Source organism: Anser anser (assembly GCF_964211835.1).
Source record: "Anser anser genome assembly, chromosome: 3".
Taxonomy (NCBI): domain Eukaryota; kingdom Metazoa; phylum Chordata; class Aves; order Anseriformes; family Anatidae; genus Anser; species Anser anser.
The window spans coordinates 113,483,740-113,498,958 of record NC_139722.1 but is presented as its reverse complement, the minus strand read 5'-3'; the positions used below and the strand labels follow the sequence as shown (position 1 = coordinate 113,498,958).

The following is a 15,219-nucleotide window of genomic DNA, read 5'->3' as shown; positions in this document are numbered from 1 at the left end:
GGGGGCGGCCGCACCGGCCGCCATCTTGGGGGCGGCCGCGCGCAGGCGCGGGGCCAGGCCGGGGGCGGACAGGCACCCCTCTCTGCCTGATAAGTGCGCTTCGGAGGACAGAAAACCGTATTAAAAATTAAAAACTGCTTGAAAAAAAAAATAACAAAAACTGTTTTCCAGCGTTTCTATGGGGTGGCTCACGCAGAAGACGGATGATAAAAACGGGTCAGGGAAGGGCTGCTCCTTCAACGCTAATGCTGCGGGGCTGCATACAAGTTTAATGAGAGCCTCCACTATAAGGAATTAAGAATAAAAGTGAGGCTTTTTCACCTACAGAAATAGAGGAAAGCACTACCGGGCACGGTGAACTCGGTGCAGTTCAGCCGAGCAGCGTGGCAGGAGGGTGGTGGCTGCTGAGGGGCTGCTGCATGAAGAAACCCCTTCACGTCACTGCAGCCACACGAGCAACTACTATTAAGTTAGGTGCTTGATGGTGTTGAAATGGAATTAAATCTTCAAATATTAAAAGGGATTAACATGCAGAAAACTTTGTGATCTGCTGCATGCTGTCCCTGTACACCAATTTGATTAGGAGGGCAGTGACACAGAGGAGGATATAGGAAAGGAGCCCAGGAGTCATTAATAAAAATAACAAAACCTCAGCTGTGCTTATTGAGTCAATGCTGCTGATTTGGTGAGAAGAACCTTGTTAATTTTCCAGAAAAAAAATAACCAAATATTGTATTCTTTGCCTTGCTTAGCTATTTTCTGTTGTCACTCCTCTTACAAAATCTGTGACTTTAATAATTACTCTGGTAACTTTGTATTGGCACTACATCTGTTATATCAGCTTGAGCTTGTGCTTTATCTGCTCCTTAGAAAACCGACCCTGATTGAAGTTTCCTAGTGTATTACTTCTCCTTCTGGAATTTTAGTATATAGTAAGGAAGCTTAGTATTAACATCTTATTTGTATTGAGGGGCAATCAGTTGTTTTTCTGATAATACTCTAAAAAAAAAAAACCACACACAAAACAGCAGCACTAGCAAATGGAAATGAAACACGATCATCTTATAATTTATCTCATAATTACTTGCATAAACAAGCTCTGAAAAAAATTGATACTGCAACAAACATTTCCTCGAGAAGTCAGTCTACATTTTACTGGGGGAAGGAAAGCAAACAGAATAAACAAAAATATCCTGCAAAAGTCCTAAAGCAAAACTGAGCAACGGCCAGCATGGGGAGAACAGGAGCACCGTCTCCCACAGAACATGCCGACGTCTGTATGAGCAGGACAACTCCCAGCCAGTGTGGAGTCACAAAGAGCACCATGCCCTCTCAAGCTGAGGCATGAGATACCCCCACGCAGCAAGATTTAGCTTGTTTTTGGAACCTTCTCCAACTATTTTCAGTGTGACCTGCAGTGAACACTAGACAATGTACATAGGTCAAAATGAATCAGTCTACAAGGAAATGTCATACTAACCCTTCTCAAAACAGGAGTTATTGCAGAACAAGATCTGTCCAGGACTTGTGAATTTTCTGCTTCAACCAGTGTACGTGTGTCAGTGTTCACACACACACAAATACGCTCTCCTCGTTCCTAAATGGATCCTTTTCTTCCCAAACTTCTATGGCTTGGGTAGACTCTACCATACAAAGATCATGAGGAACTCATTGTAGCTCTGCACGTCACCTCAGTGCCCCCACAGACTATGCCACCTCACCAGATGACAGCACCCATCCAGCATTTTTTTTTGGAGGCACCTATGTGCTAACTTGTTTCTGTGGGCGTGAGCTGAAGTTTGGCCTCAGCTCTGTGCAGCTGTATGGATGTGACACACAAAAAAGGATATAGCACTAAGTCATTGCGAATACAGAGCACGCTTCTTGTAACAGTATTTTCCATAGATGAGTGGCATGCTGATGTAAATCTGTTCAAGCTGTATTGATTACAGTCCTGCTGTCCATCAGCATCATGTCATCATCTTGGGGCTGACAGTATGACAGCTGTCAAGGAGCTAAATAAAGTTGACTGGCAGAATGTTTTGCATCTAATGAGTCTGTGCACAAGAGTATAATAAAAAAAAGTGTTCTGGAGGAACTTGCTATCGCTTAAATACTGAAAGAAAGATATTGCCTTAGCAGAAACTCCCAAAACCATCTGTCATCTGTCATGGGTTGCATGTCTGTGGCTGAGCTGGACTAAGGCAATGGAAAGCACCAGAGACTAGTGATGGACTAGTGATGGGCGCCTTGTATCATGCAAGGAGATTTAAAGTGGGCTGACATCAACAACCCAGAATTATTCAAAGAGCTTAAAACTACAAAGGCACTGCAGATTTGATGCGCACTGCAGATTTGATGCAATGTTACTTTGCAGTGCAGCCTGCTAGAGAGACTTTTTCCAGCTGAACTTTAGTCTGACATTCACTGGAAGTCATGTAGCAATAGCCTGTCTGTGCCGTGGCACACTGCTGAGCTTATATTTAGCAGATGGCTAGAACCATCAGGAATGAATTACCACAGCTGATCAGAAAAAAAGAACCAAGGAGCAATAAAGCAGGCACCAGCCCTACCATGATGGGTTCAGACATTCATTATGCTGCAACTCTCCTGGGTGATACTGACCCTACAAAAAGGAAGATAAGCTTCTAGCTTGCTGCCAGAAGACTGCTGAGAAGTTCCTAAACCTACCTGGTGGTCCACCAAGAGCAGCAGCATGACAGCGTTAACACTTCTGGTTGTACTGCCACTACATTGCAGAATTCCTTCTCGAGTACTGCTGACAATTTGCATGACAGTCCTGCAACGTGTTTTTGTCCTGACAAGGCTTTGATGCTAGGAGTGGACTGAGGCTGGCCATAGCTATGAGGAAGGAGTGGGGAGCTTTGCCACTCACCCTCTCCAGCAGCCTGGCATAGCCCACCCTACATCATCACTCGTCCCATGGGAATTGTTGCCTCAGGAAGCAGGAGACTTCCTGTGGTCCTTGGAGGCTGCCAGCTCCTCTTCGCCTCCTCTAACCTGCCACCTCTTTGCCAACAGCCTCTGAAGGGGAGATCACAGAAGCCTTAATCCAAAGTTACCTGCGATCTGATGGGTACAGAAACCCCAGCACAGTGGAGGAGGACACAAAATCCTTTGGTGAAGTCACCCCTGTCCCAGGGTCACCCCAGCTAAGCGCTCCTCTTCCTCCTGCCCAGGAAACAGAGCAATCAGTTCTGACCTAGGCAGACCTGTATCACTGGCTGGGATCCACATGGCCATTGCATGCAGCTGTCTCGTGCTACAAGAGCCCTGGTCACACACCCACCCTGCTCCATCCTCACCAGCAGCTGATTTTCCAGTTGTTGAAATAATCAACACCGAACCATTGCCAACGTCAAACTCAGGACCTATGAGATGAAGCAAGCCAACAGACATCTATACTAACCCTTTCTTCTCAGTTTCAAGCCTTCTGCAAGCCTGTATTTCATATTTTCAAGCATGGCTCAGACTACATGCTCTTTTTATTAAACAGAATATTGTTACCCTTTTAAAATGGTTTTTGATGGACTAGAACCAGAGATTGGTGCCTGTATTCAAAGATGCAGTACCGCTTTGCAGCAGAGTTTAATTGGGGTGCTGTTTTTTGCTTTTGAACTTATCATAATTATGAACAGATTTTTTTTAATATGTCCCCTGGTTTCTCCATTCGAAAGAAAATCTCATGTTTAATGAACTTAATTTTAGATAAAAGGAATTAAAAGAAGAAAATTAAAAATGCATGAAGCTCCTAGAGTCATCCAATTACTGTGATGTCCATACAGCAATGCCAGCATGGATTTTACAAAGCAACTAAAAGCAGAAAATCACTGAGGATCGCCACATGTAAATGCTGTTCTGTTCCAAAATGTGCTGAATTAGAAATGTACATTTTATGCATTTCTTCTTCTTGATCTGTTGCAGAAGATCAAGATCAAACATGCCAGGCAGCCCTGAGTAGCATATGTATGCATACCCAGAATGCCTGCTTTCTTTTTTCAAAACCACATTTAGATCTGTAGTCAAAATATTAGAATACATATATGCATCAGAAGAGAATAGTCTTTGCATTCACAGTGCAACAAAAGCAGCCGCCAAGCTGGTCAGCAGTAGTATTGCTACCAAGCAGTGGTGGCCTAGAAAGCTTCCAGCAAAAAGAGAAGGCTGATGTAGTCATGAAACACTACTGTCCAGGCAGTTTTCTTGAGAAACACACTTAGAGAAATACATTCGGATCATTTGTGACAAGGAACAGAAACAGATTTGCCTCTCCATTTGTCAATGCCTCTTCTAGATCTTGATCTGAATTTGACCTAAGTTCACAGCTGACAGAAAACATTCACAGAGAAATAAATACACTCAACACGATGCCATCACTGCCCAAAAGATGGCCATAACCACACAGCAACATTGCCCAAGGACACGTTTCATGCTTCCAGTAGCTGGGACCACTCTCAGAATAAGTTTAATTCTGTCAAGCTAGCCAGCCTGTTTGTTTTCTGACCTAATGGATATGATTTCCAGATCATTACTGACAGACACCTCACTTGTGACATTCATCTCTGGTCATGCATCATTCATCTCTGTCATGCAGGATTACCCACAATACAGCTGCATCCTTGACCTTGTCTGCTGGCACTGGGCAGGAGATGCTCATTGTGAGCAGGGACCTGCAGACAGCCAGCTCCAGCTCCAGGAATAGAAAGAAATCCATACAGATGGACCCAGCTCCCTCCTCAACGAAGTTGTTTTAAAGACAGCCCCAACCCTCTGAGGTGAAACACACTGAGACTAGCACTGTGTAACCATCTCAGGGCCAGTGGACATATCTTCATTTGGTCCCCAAGAACAAAGACGTCACAAGTAGGCTCAATCTTATGGGCCAGGATTTCCTTCAGATTTCCTTTCCTTCAACTTATCAATTAAGAGAAAACATACATACAAGGAGGCTGTGTATAATATTTATTTTGCATTTTAAATTTTCTTCAAATACAAAGTGATGAGGTGCACTTTCAACATCTTGCACAAGTTCAGAGTGCTGCTATATTGATTTCTTTCCTAAAAGCAAGAGGTGGAATCTCAATCATAGAAGTCATCAAATTCATCTGCTTCTGTGCTGTGAATTTGTGGATGCAAAGCAGCCTCACTCTCAGAGCTGCTGTCATCAGATACGCCCCAGAAAGCTGAGAGTGAAGAAAAAAGGAGAATTATAAAATCTTTTCCATGTTTATATCACCACATAGACATAATTTTACAGCTCTTCTGAGGTAGCCAGACACCATGGTTTGTAAAGAAGGTCAGTGTTTCAAAAGACTGCCAAGCCTAGGTGTGCACTTCGGATACAGTGCACTGTCAACAAGTTGTGGTCTCTTAATCGAGCTGCTGTAGAGAAACAATGCACTCATTTACAAGTTTCACTTCATTGTTCCTCAAGGTAGTTTTAAGGGAACATTTCCACTCCAAACAATTTACTTGACCATCTGCTGCCTGAATTACAGCTTTGTCTATTATGTTCTACTTTCTCCCTCTACTTGACCCTGAAGTGAAGTCACAGTCAGACCATGACATCACAGAGTTGGCATAAAAATGGCAATGATGTCACAAATGGAAAAACACCACCTTGTGACAGGATCAAATCCAGGCAAAAATGACTTCAAAGACCTGGATGGCTTTAACAAATAGATCTAGTAATTAGCAAGCAATTTCACAGAAACAGAATTACATTTAAATTTGGAGTGCCTGAGAGATTCCTCAATATGTAAATTAATTTGACCCATGGAAGGAAAAAAACAGAAGCCTGACACATGGGGAAGTACACAAAGCTCTTCAGGATGAAGGCCTGATGAGATGATTCAGGTGTGAAGGCTGCCAGCTCAATCGTGCAGTAACTTAATTTTTCCATTTCCCTTGATTTAAAAGAGAAAGGAAATAAAACCATAACAAAAAAAAACCCCATCCTTTTCTCTCCAGCAAAAGCAGTTGCTTCACCCCAGAAGGGCCACTGAGGACTGCTGCTGATCAGCAACAACACTGGACTCTGCAACCTTTGAGACAGCGTTTGAATTTAAAACTAGCCCCAAGACAGCAATATAAATGGGCTAAAGGACTTGGGGAAAACGCAAGCACAAGTCAGGATAGAAGTCACAGGCACAAATGCTCCTTTCCACTTTGGACTCAGTTTCCTGGGGCAGCGCAGGAAGGGCAGGGACATGGACACCTGAACCCACACTTCTCCCTTCCATGCCCCAGTGAATTCCCCTGCATGAGAACTCATCTTTCCCCCTTGTAACCCACTGTAGAAAGTGGCCACAAGCTAGTATGTCAAGCCTACAGTTAATTCCAGAGCTACACTTTCTGCCTGTTCCTGACCTTGTCCGAGGGCGGTTGTTTCTCCAAAGGTAGCACAATAGCGGTGATGCCCCAAATGAGGCAAGACTCAAATATGGATTCAGGCAGCAGGAAGAGAGGAAAGCTGTCAAGCCTCATACAGAAATTGCAGCTCATATTTGACTGAAGCACTGTTCATGTACTTTGTGCTTTTGATAGCACAAGCTATATAAACACCTTATCTACAAATGCAGCAGCTGCATCTTTCATCCTATATCCCTGGCCCCCCGGCCCACAGGCCTGCGCTCTGCCCAGGCCTGCTGTGAACAGCAGAGTGATGCAGGCTGCACATGTGGGAAAAGAACGAACATGTCCAAAAGCTCCAAAAAAAAAAAAACAGCTCCCAGCAGAGAAGTACACGGGTGAGAGATGTGCCAGACACCTTTCGAACAGCAGCAAAGCAGCCGTCCTTAAGCCAGTGCAGATCCCACTCCTCTGAAATATGTTCTGTACTGTTCAGGACTGCTGAGCTCCAAGCAAAGAGCTCGCAGGTCCCAGTGCTGCCTTTGCTTACAGAAGGCTTGATTAGAGGTGACTTCAGACACCAATGGTTATGGTGGTTAAGAGAAAAATCAAATAGAATGAAAACACGCAGGGCCCAGATCCTGGTTTAAAAGAAAGATTACTTGCTTGTGGAAAAAAATTGTTCCAGACACACAGGCATGTGCAGACACCCTCGTGTACCTACCTACAGTAACCATGCAAATAAACATGCTGCTGCCCACCTGCTCCTGCACCCGGTATTTCAAAGGGGAAGATCAAGAAATAGTCAGATTTTTTCTTCACTTGGTGTTTTCCTGCCTGCTATTTGTTACTATTTAATTTAAACCCTGAAGCACAAAGATTAGTGCTGCTTCCAAAACATATGCACTATGAAATACATCCTCTGTGGTCCAGAATTTCTTATGTCAGCTATTTGCCTGTACCGAGACAGGGAAATTCCCCATTTTCCCAGCTCCTTAATAATGTTTATGTTGTAGAAAACCTAAGAAAAACTACACTTAAAAAGATACTGATTTTAAATAGCATAACATTTGTTTCTTACCTTTGGATTTTATAGCAGTTACAAATCCTTTCCTGACTTCAGTCCTGGAAAAGTAGAAAGATTTTTAAATATTCAGCACAATGCCACAAAATTAAAATATAAAGGTGACGTTTTTTCTAAGCTGTGACATAAAAAAAATCAGCAACTTCTGTAACTTTTTGTTTTTTAATAACTACTCTCTCCTAGGGTTTTCTTCACCTTTATGCTTTATAAAAGGTAGAAAAATTATCATGCAACAGGGATGGTCCAGATGTTCAAGCAGAGCGATTTGGAATCGTTCCTTGCTAGCACTGCTGATTTACACTAGTAGTGAATTAAGGGTACAAAGGATCAGAGCTTCATCCCTCTTGCAGTCTTTCAGATATGCAAAGAAAGTAAAGAAAAAATCCAAACAAAAATAAAAGCACCCCCCACTGACAGTCACTGAACTTCCTCACTTCCCTTCCTGCCAGTGCACTCCTCCAAGTTAGCTACTGGGTTCCCATAGCATCATCCATGTCCCTATGTAAATGTGCAATCTCCCAGCTGCCTTTGATCTACCTTGATGTATATGCAGTTGCGATTCTGTTCTGTTAAATGACTGCTCTTGTGTCTAGAGCATCACAGGCCCTTTTGAATCTCTCAAACAAGCTGGAATCATTTTGATCTTTTGTGTGTAGCATGTGTATTGTGTTGGTGCTGTGAAATAATCTCATAGGGGCAATGATGTAGGAGAATTAACTGTTATATTAACAATCCTGCAATAAGCTCTAAAAATAAAGCCTCAGCTGATTTTAATAAGGAAGATCAAATAGGAGGTATTTGTGACATTACTGTGTGAACCAGTAAAATATAAGCAAGTGTCAAGCTGCAATTTGAAGCTGTTGCTACAGTTAGAACTCAATCAGCTGTCAAAGTTTCCAGTCAGCTGTCAAAATTTCAAACAATTTGCTGCATTTCATTTAAAGACATAGCAGCTAATACATAATTACTTGAAGCAGGTACTTAAAAGTATTCAAACACTACTGCCATGGAGGTATTTGTGACGGACATACAAAAAAAGATAATTCACTGCTTGTCTTATACCACTGTAATCAGTAAGAACTTGTGATTACAACTGGAAAGCTAAACTTAAAGCAGGGGGAACTTTCGTCACATTACAGCTACCTATGTTACATGTTATGTCTTCACTTCAAGGGAAAGGGAGGTCATGCTAGTTACATCATATTCCTTTTCTACAAGCTGTGAATGTCATTAGCACAAATCTCCCTTCTTTCAAGGGATACAAAAAATCCCCGAAGTAGAATATTAAACATAGCCAAAGTTCAACCAAGATACCAAACCAACATTAAAGTACTAGCAACAAGTAACAATACTAGTTAAGTAGTAGTGTGACATAACTAGTTATATATTATTTATTTAAATAACTTTAAAGCGTGTTAGCCTTAAAGACTTTATCTGACATTTTGTTAGCATGCCATCCAAATCCCCTTTGGTTTTATTCAGAGTCAAATCCTAACCTGTATTACGCTCCAACTTCCAATTCATTCACTTGACAGTACGTTCAACAAGTATTTTAAGTCAGATACTCTGGTTTGTCCCGTAGTACGCCAAACACCCTTAGCTCTTGCTCACTTTGGTGAGATTTTCTGACCCTCAGCATTTCCCCAGAGGTGTTCAACATATCCCAGGCTCAGCCCATAACACATGCTCAAGAGGATGCAGCTCTGGCAGCTGCATCATTCTTCCCCTGGGCGCAGACTGGGAAGCCACTTGTTGCTGAGCTGCAAATTGAGAGGTGACTTCTGTGGCAGACTGCACAAGAACCATTTTATCTTCAAGTATTTCATTAAAACAAGATCATGCAGCTGACAGTGACTGTTTACACTGCTTACTGCTTCGCCTTCCATTGTCAGGAAGGGAGATGTATGGGCTTTTACTATTCAGCCTGGAAGCGACCTTTTGCTCCACTTTTCTCCTTGGTTCAAACCAAGATCAGATGTGAGAGGGTTGCTCACATGGACCCAGAGCCTCTGCAGCTCCATGGACCATCACATGCAGCTTGGACGCGGGACAACCAGAGGAAGACTGCCCAGCTCTCAGGCAGCTCAGTCCCTCTTGCACAGCTCAAAGCACTACGTGGTGCTCCAGATCTGCCTGAAAGTCAATGTCTCAGAAGTTGTAGGTGGACAAGGATCACCAAGGCCATAGGAAGACCTGGAAACCTTCCCTCCTTTTCCCCTGAAGAAAGTGGCCAAAGCTGATGGAAGAAGGGGGAAAATAGATGCCCAAATTCTACCAAAAAACTTCAGTTTGTTGGGGTTCATCCTCCCAGGGCAAACCTACCATGCCCAAGAGCAGAATTCACTACCAAAACAGCACAGAGGTCTAGGGCTGCACGTCAGCAGCTGGGCATTGGTTGTAACAGAACAGGGAGTGTAGAAAAACACCAGGAAAAGGTCTGGCACAAAAGCTGTTGGCATACAGAGAAGTGCTTGGGGAGATACAGAAAATGGAACCAGGAAGTCAGAAGGGCCAGTTCAGAAACAGCAACTCTTCCAAACCAAACCTGAAAAATACTGCAAGACAGCTTTGCAACAGGGAATAAAATTCTTGAATTATGTCTGAAGTGGTAGTCGAGGCTGACAAGATGCAAGAAAACCTCTACATTGCAAAACATCCATACTGAGAAGTCAGGAAATTTCAATCATGAAAGTTATCATCTGCTGTACTGAGCACACAATAACCACACAGACCTCCGAGGAGAAATTTTAGGAGCATAAATGCAGAAAGGCCAGTTTCCCTGCCTCGACTAATCCCCCGTAGTGACCCTTCGATATCCATTTACACATTTGCTTCTTCCCTAAAATAATGGCAAACTCAGCCCAGGCTCTAACAAAGAAAAAACCCAAACCAGTTTAACTTCAAAGGGCCTTTTAATCTCTCCCTTACTCTGATGAAATAGGCTTTTTGTGCTGAAGATACTGCAACAGTAAGAAATGAAAAAGCTCCAAGAAAATATTTTTCCCCTCCATAAAGAAAACAACATTAAGAGGAAAACACCAGACAAAAAAAAAAGACAAGTTAGATGTATCTCACTGAAAAACAGAAAATGTTTACTGTAGCCTGGGTATCTTTTTTGTTAAAGCACTTGTTGAACTACTCTTTCAGTATAAAGAGAAAAAGACACTCAAATGCCACAAAAAAAACATCACCCAATGTCACAAAAAAGACACCTAAACACCAAGTTTTATCAGAAAAAAAATGAAAAGCATGTAGGCTTCAAGAACATTGATACTCTGGCTGACATTGTCAAAGGTTTCAGGTCTGTGTGGCTATGCTGCATGAAAGCAGCACTGAAGCAACACGCTGCAGAAAACAAATAGAGCATTTATTTTTCACAAGGTAGGCTTAATAACCCTCATTGAAAGAGGTGACAGAGCTTTTCCCCAATGCTATGTGGGGATGCAAAGCTGCAGATCTACCTGTAAAAATCATGTTCTGAAAACATCTAAAAGCCTTTTAATAATATCAAGCCAGGCTACTCAGTGCCAGCGCTTCTGATGTGACAAAGCCTCAGTGCGGTGTGCCCGTGTGATAAATGCAGCTTTCCTGCAAGCTACTGGAGGAGCCTGACGGCACTATCATTTTCTGCTGATAGTTTGCTAGAAATCAGGCACCACAGAAACATACTGAATTTATAGGCTTGGGAATAAACTAACAAGTCTACACATCACCCTCCCCCCCGCCCCCCCCCCCCCCCGCATTTTCTGAAGAACTGAAAGAGTAATAATGAATTTCAGTAATTATACTGCAAATATGACACCCTTATTTTTTAGGATACAAATCTCTCTACCAAGTTACATTTAAGGTCATTCCCTACTTAGGTATCCCATGTTAAAGGAAAAGAATATTCTTGCCTAGAGAAACTGAGGCCAAAATCTGTAACGGTGTAAGGACCTACTCTATTGCAGGTCCCATGATGAAACTATCTTGGAAAGACACAGGGCTTTGCTGCAAAAGTAATAAACTAAGCGTTATTTCCTCCTTAATACAAATGTAATGTACATACATACATACTGTTGCCTCTCCCTGCAAACCGTTCCTCACTAATATTCCTGAAGCATCGCTGCTACAACATCACTGTTTCTACAGCATTCAGCTTCTAGGATTTAGAAAACATGCGATACATACAGAATTTGCAGGAACATCTGTAATGGCAAAAAACACGCCTGAGTTTACAACCAACCTCTTAGGGAAGTGGCTTGACAATTAGAAGTGCTGCAGAAGTATAAAACCATCAGATATGGACTCATTTACGCATGCCTCTAAGGATTCAGGAAACGGTCTGCATCATTCCACGCTGCCCCTGCATTCCCAGGGCTCCTCCGATGCTCTGCATCCCTATTTCATTGTCTTTGAAGTTCCTAGTAAATGCACATCCTGAAAACGCCCCAAACCTCTGGTATCTCTGGTCAAAGCTCCAGCCAAAATAGGCATTTTTCCCCTCACAAGTTCATTAATCATCATCAAGGTTGAATTTATTTATTAGAGGTAGAAGATGCAAAAGTGAATTTGAGAGCTCTTACTTCAGCAAAGTCTGAGTGCCCCCTGATGGTCAACCTGCTGCTATACATCGTGACACAGCAAGGGAAGTACCCTATTAGTTATAGCTAGTTTATTATTAAATATCTCCTCTGAGAATAATTAAAAGGATGAATTATAATCTGCAAACTTTTATTTACCTATCATTAAATCTGTGTTTGTTAGAGGCAGCTTTTGACTAAAAAACAGCCTCCAGAGACCAGGTTGGATTACTTCCAGAAGACAGATTAATCAAAGTTTAAAATACTTTACACGATGTTTATTTCCTGACAAATTAAAATTTTTATCTGGTTCTCAGTCTATAATACATCCTTAATCTTCAGATTATTTTGAAACGAGACAGAGTAAACAAGTGAAAGAAAAATAAACTGCTTGCATTAAAATACAGAATTATCTAGAAAGCTAGTGACCTCCTCTGGCTGGATCTATTGCTACAGGGCTACAAAATGCCACACACATCGTCTTCTGCCCACTCTTTTGGGGCGATTCAGTCCTGACTTACGATGCCTTTTCCCCCAAGTAATTATATAATTTAGCACGCTCTTTTCTCTTGCAAAACCTTAACTTCAAACTAAAGTTGTGTCTCCGGGCAGTTAGATATTCTTTCGGTAAAGTAAACGAATCCTGGAAAAAAAATAGTTTGATACCTAAGGTAGAAGTGGACAATATTTGCAGGAGAAGAGGAAGCTCTGGCATGCACCTCTGAACAAAAGGGAACAAGTGGTCTTTACTCAGAGAGCAGCTTCCTATTAAGACTCACTCCTTCGTACATTATGCCTTTCATCCCCACTCAACCACAAAATGATTTTGCTGTAGGAAATACAATGGTAGAAAAAGATTTACATTGAAAGAATCTTTAATAATAAACTGTTGCAGATCTGCCTACTTCCCCATGATTTATAATACAATAAACATCGGATTCTATTAAGTCTCATGCACTGAAGACATGCACTGAAAAACTGAATATGAAAGAACTCAATTCTTCCCATCTCCAGTACCATAATAGTGAAATGAGCATGTATAAATGTGTTAAGAGTATCTCTTTGCATCTTTTATAGCTTGTGTGTATTAATCTGTAAAGCTTATTAAGAAAGTCATTGCTATGCAAAGCAGCACCCAATCTCTTTTCTCTTGCTTTTCAACAGAGTGCAGTGTTTAGCCAATAGGACCAGTCCCCTTCCCCTCATTCTGCATTCATAACATGCAACATTTGCACAATGTATCTCTCAAAGGCTGCTGAATAGAAAGCCTTAATACTCATGTAAACAACTGCAAACCAATTACTTAATGAATCAGGCCCACACATAATGAGGTGCCAGACAAAGAGCTATAAATGCATTTTTGCGCCCAAGCCTCTGCTTTAAAGTAAAATCCCTCAGCTGTAGTTTGGGCTTAACTGGCACATCATAATTATTGTCTCTAGGACATCAGAGGAAGCCATTTTTTTTATTTAGGTCCAGCAGGGTCTTTTTTGAGGTCACTCATCAGCTCAGTGACAAAACAGAGCAAAGAAGAATTCATAAAAAGTACCACAGCAGTACTACACAGTTATGTTTATTCTCAAGTAGTGGGTTTCGAGACCACTTGTAAAAGCAATAAAGCACAAGAAGTGACTGCAGTAAGTGGAGCGCTTAAATGTAAGCGGCCAAGAAATTTCACTGCGTCCTGACCGCAAACAAGCAGCGAGCTGCATTTTCCATTTTGCCGCCTTTACTACTTTTGCTTCGCTGACTCTCCGTAAATCCAACGTCAAGTGTCCAAAAGCAAGAGTTTATTAATAAACCTCATGTTTATTATTTATTAAAGGGTGTATTATTTTTGAGGCATTTTGGAAACAAACTAAGCTGTTGTATGATTATTTTTAAAGTAACACCGCAGTGTATCAGTGCCTCAAGTGCGCTTGCTTCCCAGCAGTGAGAGGCATGAAATTATAGGGCAGAGTGAATTTTAAATCCATCACAAATAAGAATTAAAAAAAAACACTAAAAAAGTGTCTTATGAACAGCATCTGAAAAACACAGAAGCTGCCAAACATTACTAGCGAGCAAAGCAGTACCAAAGGTTAAAAAAAGCTTGGAAACTTTAAATAGTACATTTTTAATTATATGTATTTAACATAGGTACTTAATAGTGATCCTGTAAGCAAGTTCCCCAAGGCCCAATCCTTCTCTTCCTGCTGTGCTGGGCTTCAGTGAATGACTAAAATTTAACATTAAAAATTCATCTACAGGAGTACCCTTGAATTTCATAACATTTGGTATTATTTGGAGCATCACTCTCAATCAAAACTAAGTTCCATAAAGTATTAAAAAAGAAAAGCTTGAATCATGAGAATTAGTCCTAAACAAAAGCATGAATGTCCTTCATCAATAATCAATACACTATTATAGCTTGTCTTTATTTACTGTAGTGAAGAATTGCAGGAAGATTACGGTTTTTAACAGAAAATACAGAACAAAACTTGTAAAGGCAGAATAGTCTTCTATAAGAAAACTGGTCTCATCAATAACAATACAAAGAAGCTACAGAAAGATATCAATGTCTTATTAGCACAATGAGTTAAAAATTTATCAGGATGCTTTAAAGTCTTTTCCTGAGTGCTATTAATGGCCATCTTCAGCCAAGGAGCCACACAACAGCAGAACCCGCTTGCTGGGCAGTTCTAATAATAGCAGATAAGAATCTAAAGCCAAGTCAATATTTCATGAGATGGCTGTGTTATATCTTATTTTCCGCTGCTGCTGCTTGACCACTAATTTGATTGTTGCTGTTTGATTACCATTACATGCCAATGAAGAATACAGGGGACATCTAACAGAACTGCTCAGGGACCAATAGCAAAGTGCTGCATTAAAAAAGCACAGAAGTGTTTTTTGTTTGGTTTTGCTAAGAATAAAAAAAAGAAACAAACTGCGTTCTTTAGGTAAACAGAAGGCCATTAATTAAACCTACTCGGTCAGAAAGCAAGACAGATATGTTGTAAATATCCCAAAAATAACTGGGGGAAAAAAAAAACAACCTATAGACTGTGAAAAGTGTTATCCAGTTACAGCTAGTTTACATCTCAGCTACATCAAGAAGAAACCCACTACTTTATTTCTTGAAGACTTTATGTTTTCTGTCTGCCCTTTTCCTGACAACTTCTATTGTCTGGCCTCTGAGTAGCCCTACTGAGAGCAGCT

The 15,219-nt window shown here is 41.4% G+C and overlaps 1 protein-coding gene across 6 annotated transcripts in view; it reads right to left on the bottom strand.

The window, feature by feature from the left end:
• Positions 1-4,969: 4,969 nt before the first annotated feature.
• The window catches only part of KIZ (kizuna centrosomal protein), a 61,399-nt gene continuing 51,149 nt past the window's right edge, over positions 4,970-15,219 (bottom strand). For all 6 annotated transcript variants that reach the window (XM_083832654.1, XM_083832651.1, XM_083832650.1 and 3 more), the window contains 2 exons: positions 7,454-7,497; positions 4,970-5,204 (listed from right to left, as the gene is read on the bottom strand). In XM_083832654.1, the coding sequence (XP_083688780.1) occupies positions 5,101-5,204; positions 7,454-7,497 (148 nt within the window). In that variant the 3' untranslated portion in view covers positions 4,970-5,100. The remainder of the gene's footprint in view (positions 5,205-7,453; positions 7,498-15,219) is intronic.